Source organism: Tyto alba, unplaced genomic scaffold (genome assembly GCF_018691265.1).
Source record: "Tyto alba isolate M040663 unplaced genomic scaffold, T.alba_DEE_v4.0 Super-Scaffold_42, whole genome shotgun sequence".
Taxonomy (NCBI): domain Eukaryota; kingdom Metazoa; phylum Chordata; class Aves; order Strigiformes; family Tytonidae; genus Tyto; species Tyto alba.
In genome coordinates this window covers 21,848,409-21,865,115 of record NW_024881318.1, presented here as the reverse complement: position 1 = coordinate 21,865,115, position 16,707 = coordinate 21,848,409, and the positions used below count along the sequence as shown (strand labels likewise).

At 41.7% G+C, this 16,707-nt stretch overlaps 2 protein-coding genes across 3 annotated transcripts in view; both read right to left on the bottom strand.

Moving 5' to 3' along the window:
* Positions 1 to 15,578, bottom strand: part of ITGA1 (integrin subunit alpha 1) — a 74,153-nt gene extending 58,575 nt beyond the window's left edge. For both annotated transcript variants that reach the window (XM_033009053.2, XM_033009054.2), the window contains exon 1: positions 15,355 to 15,578. In XM_033009053.2, the coding sequence (XP_032864944.1) occupies positions 15,355 to 15,382 (28 nt within the window). In that variant the 5' untranslated portion in view covers positions 15,383 to 15,578. The remainder of the gene's footprint in view (positions 1 to 15,354) is intronic.
* Positions 4,628 to 9,844, bottom strand: PELO (pelota mRNA surveillance and ribosome rescue factor). Its single transcript, XM_033009055.2, has 2 exons — positions 8,821 to 9,844; positions 4,628 to 7,828 (listed from the first exon to the last, which is right to left on the bottom strand). Exons 1-2 carry the CDS (start codon positions 9,544 to 9,546, stop codon positions 7,397 to 7,399), a joined length of 1,158 nt encoding a protein of 385 aa, XP_032864946.1. The 5' UTR covers positions 9,547 to 9,844; the 3' UTR covers positions 4,628 to 7,396.
* Positions 15,579 to 16,707: the final 1,129 nt, after the last annotated feature.

Genomic DNA, 16,707 nt, shown 5'->3' with positions numbered 1-16,707 from the left:
GTGTGCTGGGTTTCTGTGGTGTGATTCTTGGTAGTAGGGGAGGAGGCTACAGGGGTGGCCCCTGGGAGAATATTCTTGAAAGCTCCCCTGGCTCCAAGTCAGACCTGCCTGTGGCCAGGGCCAAGCCAATTAGTGATGGTGGCTGCATCTCTGTAATAAAGTATTTAAGAAAGGGAACCTGAGAGGAGGAGTCGGAGTTGTGCGAAAGATGAACACCCTGGTCAGTGGAAAGAAGGAGGAGGACATGGGGGAGGTGTGCCAGAGCAGAGATCCCTGTATCCTGTGGTGAGAGGGCAGGGCTGCCCCTCTCCCCTCTGCCACCCATGGAGGTCAGTGGTGGAGCAGAAGCCAACATGAAGCCAGTGGAGGAGCCCACACCAGGACAGGCACCTGCAATTAAAAGAAGCTGGGTCTCCAAGGGGAGAAGTGGCCCCCGCTGTTGTGGTTTGGCACTCGGAGGATTGTAACACGTAGGGGTAACCCATGCCAGGGCAGCACGGGAATGGCTGTTACCCATGGGGAGGACTCACTCTGGAAAAGGTTCTTGGAGGACTGTTTCCAGTGAGAGGGGAGCCCCGTGGAGCAGGGGAGGGATGTGCGGCGTTCACCCCACCTCCCGAGAAGGCAGGAGCAGTGAGCTGACTGTAACCCCCATCCCCTGCCCCCTGCGCTGCTGGGGGAGGAGACAGGTGGGGAGCAAAGCTGAGCCCAGGAAGAAGGGAGGGGTTAGATGTGGTTGCACTTCTCACTGTCCCACCTTGTCTGTTAAGTGTTGTCTTTGTTAGCATTTGAATTAAAGTGATGGGTTTTCTTCCTCTAACGAGTCTGTATTTTGCATGTGACCATAATGAGTGAATACCCCTCCTTGTCCGTAGCTGGATTCCCAAGCCATTCTACCTTATTTTTTCCTCCCTATTCCTGAGAGGGGAAGGGGTGAGTGAACGGCTGTGTGGTGCTGTTCCCTTCTGGGCTCAAACCACAACACATAGCTTTTCATCTTTTCTCATGGCTGGGGAAATTGGAAAAGCTCCCTCATAAGGCAGCTGTTCCTTTCCTGCCTCTCACCACCACTGTCCCAGCAGCTCCTAGGTACAGCTTGGGAGCGCAGGCAGCTGCTGCCCCAGGAGGCACGGCTGTCCTGGCAGGCAACTGATGTTCTTCCTTCACCATAACTGGAGAAAGTCTGTTTCAGCTTCTCTTAGTCACCCTATAGCAGAACAGCAATTTCCATTCAGGAATAGAATAATTTCTATGGGATAAAAGAGTTCTCTTTACCAAAGGGAGAGGAAGTCATCTTACAGCAACTATTTGGGTAAGATAAACAAATGCAATTAATGGATTTCTCTCACACTTAAACCAAAATACCTCTACCAGTATTAAACACTTGAAGTCATCAGGCTGAACACTGCCGGTCAAAGAAAAGGCAGTTCTCTTCAGCAAAACCCGATGCTGCTTTCAGAGCTTCAGAAAAGACTGAAGGAAACGTTCATGAGCATTCAACAACTGCCAGATATCCTAAACGTAGCACTTGCTACCAAGACCCTCCTACCATAAACAAATCTGAAGGCCTGAAGATAACTATCAAGCCTGCAGCCTGAGTCATTCCTTCAGCTACCAAAGCAACTACAAGCGAAGACTCAAGTTAGATTTTTTTTTTACATGAAGATACCACATTCTTTGAGGATACTGCATCTTTATACACACACATACATATCTTTACATAGATTTTATGTTTCCTTTTGTTGTTCTGAAATGCTTTCAGTAAAATTTCAGCTAAAAACATTTGTTCTAAGTAAAGCAAAATGTCTAAGGGTTTGTATTAAGGCTGCATGGGAAATAATCTGCCTGTCTTCAAAAGCAGATTTGCGTGGCTGCCACCAGGTCCAAAATCTTTTTCAAACATGGAACCTTACTCAGGGCTTTTTTTTCTGAAACATAAAGACTACAGCTGAAGTCTGTTAGGTAGGAACAGTCTCAGCTTTCAATCACTTTCCTGTCCCATTCAGAGCAGAAATTTGAAAATTGTCTCCCACATTCCAAGAGATATCATACCTTAGTCAGTTGTGGTTTAGCTCTCTTGGCCAAAATATAAAAATATTTATTTGCTTATACAATGTGGATTTGTACTTAACAAAGACACTGACAGAAAAGGGAGCATCTTTAGCCTAGTGTTAACAATGAAATGGAAAAGGGTCTTAAACTTCCTATCTTCTGTCACATGTGACTCCTTAAACCCCTAGACTCTATTCGCTATTCTAGTCTTGGCTTTGATTAGAAATTCCATTTAGACCAGAGGAAAAAAACTTCCCACCAAGTCTGGTATGTACATTCCTAAAAAGGAGGACTTGTTTCAACTAATTCTCTAATGGAACAGCTATTTTGTCAGAGGATTCATGATCAGCTCTAATTTGACTTCTAAAGTAATTATTAGAGCAGCATGGCAGAAATTACATTAGCTGTGACCACAGCATTTCCCCAAAAGAGGGCAATAAATTAGAGATCAATATAGCAAAATCTGACAAGAGCTGGCAGGGTTTGAAAGCTGCTGATTCATGTTGCATTTCCCAGAATACAGTGACTTGGAAGCAAGTGCTGCTCTGCTATCAGCCCCAGCTCTGTTTCTTGTACAGCCCTCAAGTGGGACAAGAGGAAGAATTATTTTCAGACCACATAATAAACAACTATGACTTTAGAGACCTTTTCCTTAGACTCTATTTTAGGCTCAGACACCTTAGGACTCATTTTTTTCACAGAAAAGCTATACTGAATTTCTAAAACAGTCAAGTTCATAAGTTTACAGAGAATATACACTATAGTTTGGTTGTTAGACTGGAGACATTTCTTTCCTTAATATTCTACATCATGCAAGCAGTTGTCCCCAAATCAAAGTCAATGCCCTAATTGAGTCAAGCATAAAAAATGTGGCAGGACTAAGCATTACACTCATTAGGCAATTATTTGGGCAACTGTCACACAAGAAGCTCCACAGTGTATGTTTACTGTTCCCACTGCTGAAAAAGCCCAGGCTCAATCTATGTCAGAGCTTAAATTAAGAATTATAACAATAATCACAAGACCCAAATGGTTAGGCATTTTCTTAACTCTAAATTAGCTGAATAATGAGTTTGCAAAATACTATTTTCCTATAAGAAATCTGAATACAACAGTCCCTAAAAGCAAGTTGTGGCCATTAAAGATGAAACAGATACTGCAAAATAATCTACTGCAATGCCATGTCTCTCTTGTGTTCCCACCATCTGTTAAATCAAACCAAACCAGGAATCCTAACTTCTAACTGCATCAAAACTTTTATCATTCACTTTGTAACAAGTTGCAGGTGTATACTGAACAAGAACTGAGAAGGAAATGACACCCAGATGTGTATCATTCCCCGCATTAGAACAGCTTGAAGAAGAAGCTTCTTCAAATCATCAACCTGAACCACATCATTTGAATCTAGCTCTACATTTTAAGAATTCCATTCTAAAGCAAACATTTTAACTTCATTGTGGTTTTTTTTGGGGTGTGTGTGTGGTTTTTTTTGTTTTTTAAAAAAGGGGGAGGCACTTAATAAAAGCAACTAGTATATCAGAAAGCAAGAAAAAAAAAGTTCAAGTCTGAAGTTTTGCCATATTCAAAAGATAAGTATTTTTCTGAAGTAATTCCTTCACTTTTTTGTTATTGTGTCTTGCAGAAATTCCAATTTTGGGCTATAAACAAGAATTCTTAATTGCAGACCTTCCAATAGCAGTTTCACATTTTAAAAATTGCTCTCTTAAATCTTTTGTAGAAGCAGGAGATCACACACTGCACAAATGTGGCTTCATATAGCAAAATAGCACAAATATTCTGATATGTTTTTTCCTGCAAAACTAGACTTCTATTCCTTTAAGAAACAGGCTTGTTTTCCTTAAAAAGTTAGAGATGTGAAAATCTGAGAGAAAAGTGAACGGACCGTGTGTCTAAAAATGATCACATCTTTTATCCCCACTTAGTGTTTACGAAACTGAGCACATTTTCTGTATGGCTAATGCAGCTTCCAGTGAGAAATTAGAGGGGCTTAAGCAATAAATCAGTCAAATGAGAAGGCAGGTATAATACACCTTCATAGAAGAAGGCAAACCAAGGTCAGCAGCCCAGAAGTTAAAGAAATTTTCAAAGGGTAAGATATATTTTAATATTCTGGGATACTTAACCTTTGAGAGAACAGTAGCAAATGAAAATTACTTCATTTATCTACATGGCTTTAAAAACATTCTAATAACATCACAAATTAAGCTGAAGAGCTATGGTGTCTTGTTACACTGGTGGTGAGTGGTCAAAAGGTCATTAATTACCATCATTTTATTCGCATAGTGTACAAGGGCGAAGATAGGAGGGCCGTGAGGAATTCGTTAGGTCAAATACTGTTAAATGTTTTAGAGTTTTACTGAAAGATTTATCTTTCATTTTGCTTTATAACTAGTAGGAATATTTTGGTCTCTTGCTGGTGGTGACCTTGTGTTTTGCACCAAACTTTATTTGGTAAACAACCGCAAAAAAATTATATAATAACTGGATTTAATGACAGAGGTGACACAACTAACAAACTGGGGTCTGCTCCAAAGCATGCGTTTGTAAGAGAGGCTTTATGACCTAAATTAATTAATTTATTTGAGCCTTTGAAGACCACAGCAGTGTTCAGGATCAAGCCGATTTCATGATACATTTTAAAGCTGTCTTCCTACAAAACATAACAAACATTAATAAGTCCTACAACTTGTATTCATTTATTCTGAAAACTATAAAATTGCAAGATAAGCCATAGTACCAATTCACAGAATTATGTCAGAACATAATCAGAAACTAAATTGAGACACTGTTTAAAATTACTAAATACTTTATGGTGCAAGAGAACAATTTTCATACTGCAGACAGTTTTTAGTTCATGTATGTTTCGTTGCAAAGAAAGACAAAAAGTATTTTCCCATGGCTGTAGCACTTACTCATTTGATCTGTAGATAACATGCATCTTCTGTGTGTTATCTACACACAGACATTAAGGTCTGTGTTAAGTAAGCATCTTTGATAATATGGATTTTTCAACTATTCAAAATTTCTTCAAACATAAAAGATACTAGGAAACCTGGAACTCTGCCATGTCAAGCATCTGCAACTACTGAACACAGCCTACTTTCAATATCAAACCCTTAAGCTGTTTCCTGAAACAGGATACAGTTGTCTACATAGTGACTGTGTATTTATTTTACTACAAAAATGCTTACAAAAACAAAAAAATCCCACCCTTCCATACTTCCATACATTTCTTTCAGAGACTTAATACTATGACAGCAATAGCTAAAATAAGATAAATACACATAAATTGTAAATCCAGTGCACAATTTTAATTCTAAGTGTAAATAATTCAAAGAATCACTATGAACATATTTTCTTACCAGATGTTTGCTGTCATAGTTTAAAAAACCCCAAATAAGCAGCAAAGTGGCTGCTTCTTTTCTTTTCCTTGGTGATACACTACCACAAGCACAAAACACAGACTTGCAGAACTGACTTTGTAATCTTATATACACAGCAAAAATTCTTCATAGTTTCTTGTTTAACATGAAATAATTTGAAACAACTTCGTCTAATAGAAAACAAAACATTCCACAACTGAGGAACAGTTTTATTTGTCTCTCAGTTTGTTGAGAATTAAACTAAGAATTTCCTGGTGTACTACAATTTTTAATTTGTGTACAATTGTAACAAATTAGCATTACTTATAAGGGAAATACTAATATACCAGCTTATTTTAAAGAAATTAATGACCTTGTTTAGACATTATGAACCTGTTTAAAGCCACAGTTTGCTGCATGAAAGTAATATTTATTGAAGTAATATTATTATTCTACGTGTTTCATATGTTTGTTACCTTTCACTCTGTATACAGCAGGAATGAGGATGTTTTCTAGCAGGTAAAGTATATAATCAGTTTAGGCAGATTAAAAAAAAAAAAAAAAGTTTTATTATAATGATTTAACCTGTCTTAACTGCTGAAGGAAGCCTACCTGAGCATTCTATGACTTGTGGCGCTCAACACCATTCAAGACAAAAATGTAAGCTCAAACATAGTTTATCTGTTCAAGCTGACTCTAAATAATTGTCTTAATGGGCTTGCTTGCCTTCAGTGAGAAGCATCAAAGGGTTAATAAAGTACAGCTCTAAGGCTAAAGTTCTGTTCATGCATTCCTTAGACTGTGTGGATGATGGGAAAAGGGGAAATGCCTTTTAACTCAAAAGTACTTCTCTATCAAGGAGTTTAGGCTGATGCTTCAGCTAGCAATAGGTACTATCAAATTCACAAAACTGGCACCCATCAACATATGAGTACCATTAAAAATACCTTTCCTAAAATTATTCTACCCATACTAAAAGTTTTGGTTTTTTATTCTTAATCTTGAATTGTTATGTTTGAGCAGATCAAGTAACTGTAAAAGTAATTTTGATTTTGTCATTATCTTAAACTGAAGTTCAATTTATAAATTTGTAATCTACTTCTGTAGCACAGTTTATGTATGTTTTTAAAGAGGTACACAAATAGAAAAATTGACCAGATTATTAAACTATTTAAACTATTTGTTCTCAAAAGATCCCTCATGGAAACTGAGGTCCTGATTTCGTAAGCCTTTTCATATTCCTTCTCAGAATGGGGTGCTAGTTAATCCCAATGTCAGTTCATCAGAACACAGTCAATGAGAAGATACATCATACGTTGTTTGCCTTCAGGACAGTCTCCCAAGATAACAGCATTCAAAGTGAACTGAAATGGGTGCACTGAACTTTGCAATTTGTCTTGCATGGGTCTGGTTTCAGAAAGATTGGCTCAAGTGTTTCACAGAAATATTTAAGTGGTTAGACTCATAACACCACAAAACCCCCTAACAGATGACGTTGATCCCACTCCTCTGCCAAACCTTAGGAAGAATGACGAGTTCCTAAGAATATCAAGCACAGTTTTGATAGGTCTTACATGGAGTTTACATTTGTTTTGCAATACTGTTATCAAGCATTTGAACAGAAATAGAGTCTGGAATAATTTCCTCCCTCTTAGTTTATTATCGTTTCATACACATTCCAAAACACTAAGCTGTCAGTCTGCCTTAACATGCAGAATGAGCAGCTTTGGGCAGTCAAATTAATTTTTTTGTACTGCCAGAAGGCCAGGGTGAAACTTGCAAAAACAGTCAGCTCCAATGCAAACTATACAAATAATCATTACCATAGAACAGATATCCAAGAAACACTACCAAAAGCTTAAATTACATGTCATGGCACATCTGCACGCAGTATTTAGGAAGCGAGGGCCTTTAATGTCATTTCAACATGACTTGGAAAAGAAACTGTGAAGTCAGTGTTATCAATCCTCTTCAGAGGTAGATTCATCTTCCTGGTCAGAGAGCTCAGCAACAGGAAAGCGCAGGATGGCTGCCACCCCTGTCAGTTGGCCAAGCTGCTCTCCAGACACATGAAGGCTGGAGAAAATGCGTACTGTGCCCATGTTCTCCCGTACACTATCTACCAATTTAACATAACGGGCACGTGTGGCCACATCCTGGTGCCGGAAAAGCTCATCACTGATCAGCAAGGTATCGATGGCCATAGCTTCATTAGCCTTCTCCACCTGTTTTAGGCCATAAAAAGCTCGGTCAGGCTCATGCTGCAGCATTTTATAGAAGTCATCTAAGGCTTTGACCTCACCAGCTGCCTTAGTGTCAGAGAGACGGCTTGTTACAGCTGGGTCGCAGAGGGCTTCCTTCAATGCGTATTTATGTCCTGAGGAAGAGTGGACCTAGGGTAAAAAAAGTCAAAGATTTGTTTGTTTTTGTTTTTTTTTTTTTTTTAATAAAAAGGATCATTTTATTGATTAGCCAATCACAAAGAGCTTCCACTATATCTAATATTTATCTTGATAACTAGCCAAAGAAGTTATTTCTTTCTTTACACCTACATGATCCTTTTCTTAAATTCAGTAAACGGAAGATCTCTTAAGACTGCAGACATATAGTGCAAAAGCATCATCTTGCAAAGCTGGGAAGTACATGAAAACTTTACACACTATTATCACTTTGCTGCAAATACAAAAGGAGGCTTCTTAGTGCAACGTGTCTCCTAACTTTCTTGACCATTAAGTTCTAGGACACACTGTCCCCACTGCCCCTGCCCTGCAACCTCCCAGCCTTTTGCAAAACTCAGAGTACAGGCCTACTCCAATTAAAAAATGATACAAGTATCCTTATGAAAAGGAAAACTTATTTTAGGCTCTCAGCCTATTTCAGTGAAAGGCAAAAAATCCCACCCTCTCAAACAGTGAGATGACCAATGAACAGGAAAGAATGTTTGGGCCTGCATAATGTTTAACTATGTAGCACAAAACTAACAAAATTAACTAACTTCCAGCACATCCAGGTACTTGTGTTTAAAAACCCTTAGAAAGCTGTTATTAAACATTCATGCTATATAGTATGACAGACTAACACTACAGCTAAACTATCTTCCAACTTCACTCTTAGTTGAAGATTAACTGTGCCCTTATAGGGAGTTTGAAATATTTAACACTTTCTCTAGTCCACATGAAGGTATCATAGGAAGGAACCATCCCCGTATCTTGCATAACTACCTTATAGCTTGGGAGGTAGGAGAATAATTTCCTTATGATACTGAGACAGAAATTTATTTTCTCTAAGCAGCAAGTTATCTCCCATCATCCCTGTCTTTATCTTCTATTATCAAACAGCTCTTAAGCCTCTTTTTACCCACCCTGATGACTGTTTAGCTCCTTACCTGTAGGAACTTGGACCTGTTCTCCAGAAGAAGCTTGTTGTCAGTCTTGACCGCCTGCTGGAACATGTAGTCACAAAACTGCTCCCGTACAAAGCCTGGACTAGCCACCAGTACACACTTCACCACCTCAAAGTTGATATGCCGCTGGATGGCTTGCACCACCTGCTCATAAAACCTTTCTAGGGCCCGGTCATGCTGACTGCAGTTCCCTTTCCGCTTGCGGGGGATGTTCACCTCCACCTTGGTGCGGGTGAGTGTCATGCTTGGAGTGACGAGGCAGACGTGAGCCAACCCTTCCTGCATGACCACAGCTGCCACATCAGCGCTCCAGGCTGGGTCGCAGGCCTGTTCGATGCGCTCCAGCACCACACTGTCCCACTGCTTCTTTGCCAGCGTGAACTGCCGGTTGGGCTCCAGCTCGATGGTGTGGTAAGCCCCCATCTTGACATACTCATTCTCTTGGATGTTAGTGCCCTTGACCCTCAGCTGGCAGGCCTGTGAGTCAAAGTCGATGGCCTCCACGCAGACGGTGAGAGTGGTGCGGATGCGGTTGCTGCCCACGCTGCCCGTGGCTGACTCGGTCTGCACCTTCCGGATGGTGGAGGCCCGCAGGCTGTCACCCACCTGTAGCAGGTTGTAGGTGTGCCACATGTCCTCGGGCTCTTCGGGGATCAGGGTCACCTGCCCCGCATTATCCTTCTCCAGGTCCTTCCTCACCAGCTTCATCCTGGCGGTTGCCGGCGCCGCCGCCGCGCCCCGGTCTCCTTTCAGCAGCGGCGGCAGCAGACAGTAGGCCCGCCCCGGGAGGCCTGGCGGCGGAACCCGGGCGCTCCGGACCGGCGGATGGCCGGCTCACCTCAGCCCACGACAAAGGGCCTTTCCCGAGCACCGGCCCGCCTCGGGCCCGCGACGCAGCTCAGGCCCCGGCCCAACCCCGGGGGCGGCGAACCGGCTCCTCTGCGCGCACCTTCCCGGCTCCACTCTGCCGGCCGGCGCGCATGCGCGGTGCCCGGACTGAACACCACCACCCCCCCACACCGGCGCATGCGCACAGCCCGCCCGCAGGAGCGCCGGCTGCACGCACACCTCCCCCTTGCCTTCCCACCCCGGCGACCGGCACGCATGCGCAACGCCGCTTCTCCTTTCCCCTACGACCCCACCCCCCCTCCCCCGGCGCCAGACCCGGCGCATGCGCGGGAGGGGCGGTGGGTGTAACGTGGCCGTGGACAGACGCGAGCCAAGCGCACGCAGGGTTGGAAACCTTCATGGGGGTGTGGAGGGGGGGGGGTCAGGAGGCAGCCGCGACGCTCCTGCGTGCTCTGAGGCAGGAGAGGGCTGTAAATCCGTGTGTGTGCCCGCTATAGCCTCCGCGAGCGAGGCCATTTCCCTCCTGCTCTTTACAGCGACGGCTCAGATTTGCAGAGGCTTCCAGCACAGTGCCTCGTATTTGAGGAAAAACAAACCAACCAAACCGAAAACTAAGCAGCTGTGGAAAGCTATATGGTTACAGAAAGGAGAAGGGGAGGAGAAGGGTATGGCGAAGTAGGCAGTTTTCTGGGTGCGGTTCCTCAGCCCGGGCGGGCAGGCGGCACTGCTGAACGGCTGCTGGTGCGGAAAGGCGGCAGCCAGTCAGGCCACTGTCACCGGGTGAAAGCAACACCAAACCCAGGCAACATGAAAACCTGGACCGTTACTTTGACATTACTCTTAAACGGAACTTAAGTTTAAGAGTTTTTGGTTAAGCTTGCAATTTTCACTTCAGCCTATCCTGAAACTTGACCTGCTTCCTGGCCTTACTAGTTGGTCAGAATGACTCAAGTTCTGAGAAGCTTCAGAGGCAGATAACCAGTCACGTTTCAAATGAAGGTTGATGTTGACAAATGTAAGTAACATGCCTTGCAAAAGCACACAGATTAGTTCAATGATACTTGCACAGGAAAGGGAACTGAACAATAACTAAAGAGCCCAGTTTGCAGCCCAGACAAATTTAACAAGCCAGAAATAATACAAAAAAATGTCATTATGCGAGTACGGCAGCTTATTTTGAAATGGTGTATGATGCTGAAAACTCCATTTAAGAATGAATGTTGCAAATTTAGAAACAAGGAGTAAAAGAATGGAGAATAGAAAAGATGCTTGTATGAAGAATGATTCAAAAGAACAAAAAAATATAAAGTAGACAAACTAGTGGGGCATGATACGTGTATCAGGGCAACTGGAACAGATACAGGAAGTTTGGAATATCTACACACTCAATCTGATAACCAAAAAGCAAGAGGACATCCTCTCATAGATGAGAACGGCAAATTTAAAATTGTTGAAAGGAAGTTTCTGGTTTCTTTTAGTTGGTTTTTTGTTTGGTGTTTTTTTTTTTTTTTTTTTTTTTTAAAAAAAACCTGGATTATGAAATTTGCTGACTTGGAAAGTCTCTGGAGTCAAGGATTTAATGATATACAAGGCTACTGTGAGCAAAAATCATCCCATATTCAGTGTACATGCTCATTCCTCTCAAGTATCTAGCACTAGACAGTTGTGACAGGACACTGAACTCAAATCTGGCCCAGTAATGTGTATTGCTTGTTTCTAAGCTTGATACTGATGTAAAAACAACTTTATCAGATAATACATAATAGGATTTATTTATGAGACCTCACACTCTCTTCCTCTGAGTACACATGCTTAACTGTGTTATCATGAATGGTTTCACAGAAGGGAGCTGGACCACCCAAGGGAATATAACATAAGCACACATATAAGTAGCTTTAATTTGGGCTTGAACATACTTATAATTTTGTATTAACGATTTGTGGCTTAGGCAGAGAGTATGCATTCATCTTTTCCTTAGGCATTGCTTTCACTTATTTATGTAAATATTGCATGGTGAATTTAGGGTGAATTATCTTCTTTACATTCTTTGTGGATTGACCTCATGCTATTCTTTCAAGAAAATATAGCTGTAGTGCATAGTTACCTTCCACATTAATATTTATTTTATTTTTATTTATTTTGCTGCTGTGTATTTACAAACTTTTCTCTGCTTATGAGTTCCAGTCTAATTTTTACAAGCAGCCTCACATCCCTGGAGGTGCAATATATTTTAGATAAAAGTTGCAAGTTGGCATCCAGTAGAAAATAAACATTCAGTTCATGCAAGCAGGTGACTTGCTGCATTAAAAACCAAAATAAAACAGAGCAAAACCAAACAGAAACAATAAAAGTCCAATCCAAAGCGAAGAACAACCACCTTGAAACAAAGTTGCCACTCAACATTTGCTGTACAGTCATTTTGAGATGCTCTGAAACCTTCCCAAACAAAAAAATCATGAGATTTTATAGTTATGAACAGTGATCCACAAGTTTTTAGTGGCACCTATAAACTTCAATGATGTGTCCACAATTAACAAGACCATTGTCAACTTATAAAGGAAAACATTTACTAGTGATGATGCCTTGCCTACTCTGGTAAAAAGTAAGTCCTGGGTATTGTTATTTGTTTGAGTATGTCAAAGAACGAGCAGTAGAAGACAACATTTCCAAACATTTAAGAACTATTTAACTGTAAGTTTGTAAGTTTACAGTAATTTTGCTAATGTCAGGGAGAGAGATGGATATGACCCCAGTAGAGTCTAAACAAGTGGATACTTTAACTCCACATACAGTTTTACCATAAAAGTTCAAAATTACATGGTCTGTTCCAGTCTTGATTAAAGATTAAGACTAAGTGTAGAACCTGACAGTCCCCTACATTTATCACTTTTTAAAACACAATTTTATAGGTACCAATCATTGCAGCAATTTGGCATCCATTTTCAGACCTTCATAAGCACAGTACAGGCAAAAATAAAAATAGTGACAGCGTATATTCAAGGAGATTTTGGAGCAAGCCATACTGTTTTTGTAAGATTATTATTTTGAAAAGATTTGAGACACACTGCCCTGCCTCTTCAAGTCTTGATCAGCTGGTTTATGAAGATGGGTTATGTACAGATTTTAGGCAAGGAAAGATCATGTTCATAGGAAACCACCTCTCCCCCATGTTATTGCCATTTTACATAGAATTCATGCAAACACATTCAAGTCCTGGATAAGAAAAACTGGTGGGAAAGAATCTCAAATATAGGGGGAAATCTGAGAAATGTTGGAGATTAATGTTGCAAGAGCAAAGGAAGATATAAAGACAGAGAGGGAAATTGGGGAAAATGTGTTTTTTCATGCTTTCCCTTTATCGTGTGGCTGTTCTGCCTTTGCAGGCTCTGGACAGAGACCATTTTCTGCATATGGTTCTGTCTTTATGTTTACTGGTCTTTTCTATTATAAAGATGAGTACTCTTAATTAGTACCAACAATATGATCACCACCAATAAGGAGAGAATTACAGGAGGGAATGCATAAAACTATAAGTGAAGAAGCATTAAAAAGTAATGGAACCCTTTGGATTGATTTATTCCTTCCTCTTCTATTGAAATGTAGGACTAGAGAAAACTTCAGCAGATCCCTAGTCATACCATGTACACTGAGGCCAGGTGAAGTAAACTTCAACCATCCTTCACAGGTGTTTATCTAACTTCATCAAAACTTTCAGTGATGAACATTACGTAAGGGTGGATTTTTTTTTTTGGTGCCCTGTTCTAGAAATTAATTACCTGAAGAGTAAAAAAGTCCTTCAGAATACTCCCTATGTTTTTTTGCATAGCAAGTTACGTTGATTTTCTCTTGTCCTTTGTTGGACATAGAGAACCAACTATTCATCAATCTCTATAAACCACCATATGCAATATAGAAAGTCATGATTGAGTGTTCTCACAAAACAAAGAAAGCATTGACATTGAGAAGAATATTCTCACTAGTAATACTTTGGTAAAAATATATATTTGAAATGCTCAACACTTTTCCCTTAGTTTTCTCTCTTCTAGATAAACAATCCTAATTTATTCAGTCTTTCTTAGATCATTTTCCTCAGCCCTTACCAGCCTTGTCACTTCTCTGTGCACTTCTGCCTGTTTGTCTGCATCTTTCAGGCTTCCTGTACTCAAGATTCTTAGGGACCTCACCAGTAGCAAATTGAATTAAAAACCAAATCTATATAAATACATAGGCATACACCTTTATGCACCTCCTTTATCCTATTGTTTTTGTCTGCTAGTGCATGCCAAGTTTGCCCTTTTTTTTTTTTTTTTAAAAAAAAAAGAGGAGTGCATAATTAACTTGCATTTATTTCTTATTCCACTGTAACTTTAAAACCCCTTGTCCTCATTTTTATCACTTTTTGTCTTGTTTATGTAGGACTACTTCTCTTTTTTATTTGAGACAATTTGAATCACATTCCTGGTACCTGTAATGCCTCCTCTTATTTCTAAGTGCATTTTATTTCACACCAACTTTTCTTAAAACAAAACACAAAAACCCAAACCCAACAAAAATTAGGAAGCCCCCAACAGATCTGGATGGGACTCACCCTTGAGATGTTTTCCTAGCTGACACTAAATCTTTTAGTCATTACTGGTGAATTATCTATCAGCAGTACCAATGGCAACTTTGAAACTCTGAAGGGGAGTTGTGGCACACTCAGTTGTTGCCACTTTACAAACCCTCCTCTGTGAAGGAACACAAACAAAAGCGTATTTTGGAGAATATCACTGTGTAATAAAAATAATAAGGATATCTATAAGCAAGGGCTAAATATGGCACACCAAAGTGCAAAATGCAGATTTTCACATTTTCTGGCATCTGTTCTTTCTTTCACAATAAGCAGAGAGAAGAAGGAAAAGCCCTGGTCTCGCCTTTTCCCCACTTGTTACTGCCCACATTTTGACGCTTCTTATGAAATTGATTTATTTCTGTACTGCCTCAGGTTCACCATGTGCTCGTTGCCAGAGCAAGAGCTGCTGGGGATCTCAGTGTCAAAGTTTGCAAGCACATGAATCCCAGCACTGCCTTAGCTTCTTTCCCACTTCATGGATTCCTCTAATTTCAAATCCAAAATGTTACTATAGATTGACTACCTAGGGGGATTGTTACTTGTGGCTTTTTTTTTTTTTTTTTTTTTTTTTTTTTTTTTTTCTGAAAAAGCAAGTAAGTCTCTAACAATAAATTAAACCCTAAAAGGAAACATTACATATTTCATCTCCGGATGAACTCATCATTTTGAAGTTAGTTGGGTGCAGTTAACTGCTTCCTCACTTACCCCTTTTACCGCTCAGAACGTCTGAAAGCCAAACGGAGGAAAACAGAAAAGCTACCCTAATTTTAAAAAGTTGCCAGGTGCACCTCTTTTCCCCAGCCAGATTCAGTTATAGTATATATTCTCTCTCATTCATCCTCATCCAGCTGCCGCCCCCCTCCCCTTCCCCCCGCCGGGTTCTAAAATTGGTTTAGTGATTAGTTCCCCAGAGAGAAGCAAAGCAAACTGAAGACGGGCAGGGGGGACGCGGACCCTCGGGTGCCAGCCCCCGACAGCTTCTTCCTCCGCTCCCGCAGGGAGCAGAGCTGCTTTCGGGGGTCTTCAAAGCAAGGCAGAAAGGGGGCTTTCCTCACCTGTCAGCATCCAGCAGCGGGCAGACATGCCTGGGCTCCGGCGAGCCCGGGGCCGGGAGCCCGGGCCGAGGGCAGGGGTGGCGGGAGCGGCGCTGCGCTGCGCTGCGCTGCGAGGGGAGCTCAGCGCTCTGCACCGCCCGTCCGCCCTGCAGCCGAGTTAGGCATTTCCTGTTTGTTATTCAGTCTTTACGTTGTTTCTTCGCATCAAGAAGAATTTAGCTTCCTCCCCCAGCACACAACTTTCCTCCCACCCCCCCCCCCCCCCCCCCCCCCCCCCCCCAAAGACCTCTGAGCTTTGGAAACCTCCCCGTAGAACTAGCCCAGTGCTAAGATGTACAAATAAAGCCAACTTTCCCCACACACACCCCCCAGCCTCCGGCTGCAGCCCTCGGAGAGCACAGCAGACCTTAAAGGGACATCTGCCCGCTTATAATTAATGAATAAGTGTCCCCCACCGGTCAGCCCCCTCCCGGTAGGGCAGGAGAGGGCTGGGCGTGCTCCACGGCCACCTTTCGCCCTTCTCAGACGGAGAAACCCATCGTTGAGGTGGAGGGTGGGTTTGCCTGGTCAAGTTTAGTTTCTCTTACATCACCCCTTAAAAATGCACTCTACAGCCGATCGTTTGCCTACAGGAGGAAGCCAGCCACCCCCTCTCCCCGTTTGCACCGGCTCTGGGGATGCAGTAACTCTTCAGACAGTGAACGATTTTCTCGAGTCTTTGCGTCTCCCTGTGCTTTGCTGTGTAGAGGAAATACCAGATAGCTGCCTTTGCCCTCATCTACCGAACATTCGCATGGTATCCCTGCCCCCTGAATGACTTCACTAATAAATAACTAGGTCGCAAAGGTAATAAACAACCAGACTCAGGCCTGTGAGCACAGATTTTCAGGGGTCATTAAACACTTGGTAAAAGAGCAACTTGCAGGAGTTTTTGTGATTGCCAAAGTGATGCTTAGGCGGAGTGACAACATATGAGTTCTTCCACTGGACCTAGTGAAAAATCATTTTGTTGTTCATAAAACAAAAGAACCCATGGTACCTCAAGCAAGGAAAAGGGAAATCAAAATACTTTATAGGGATCTGGAGATCTTGGTGCTACTAGAAGAATCCCCCATTTTTATTTTGAATTGGAGCAAAGAATTTGGTGAATAAGTAGAAATTAGTGGTATTTTTGTAAGTTCCTGTGAGACTAATAAACTACAGCTGAATCATCACTATAATAGTTACATACATCTTCCAACTTCTGTTTTAATTTTATGAGAGCAGCTTGGGTGCACCTTTACTTGTAGATCTGTGGAAATTTTAGAAAACTGAACAATTTCAGAGCTGCGTTTAAGAGCAAAGGTCCTCATT

Excerpts from the sequence above, each read along its gene's own strand:
- PELO (XM_033009055.2), bottom strand. The coding sequence starts at position 9,546 with ATGAAGCTGGTGAGGAAGGACCTGGAGAAGGATAATGCGGGGCAGGTG. Across the intron at positions 7,829-8,820 it reads ACAGGTCCAAGTTCCTACAG|GTCCACTCTTCCTCAGGACA; the intron begins GTAAGGAGCTAA and ends TTTTTACCCTAG.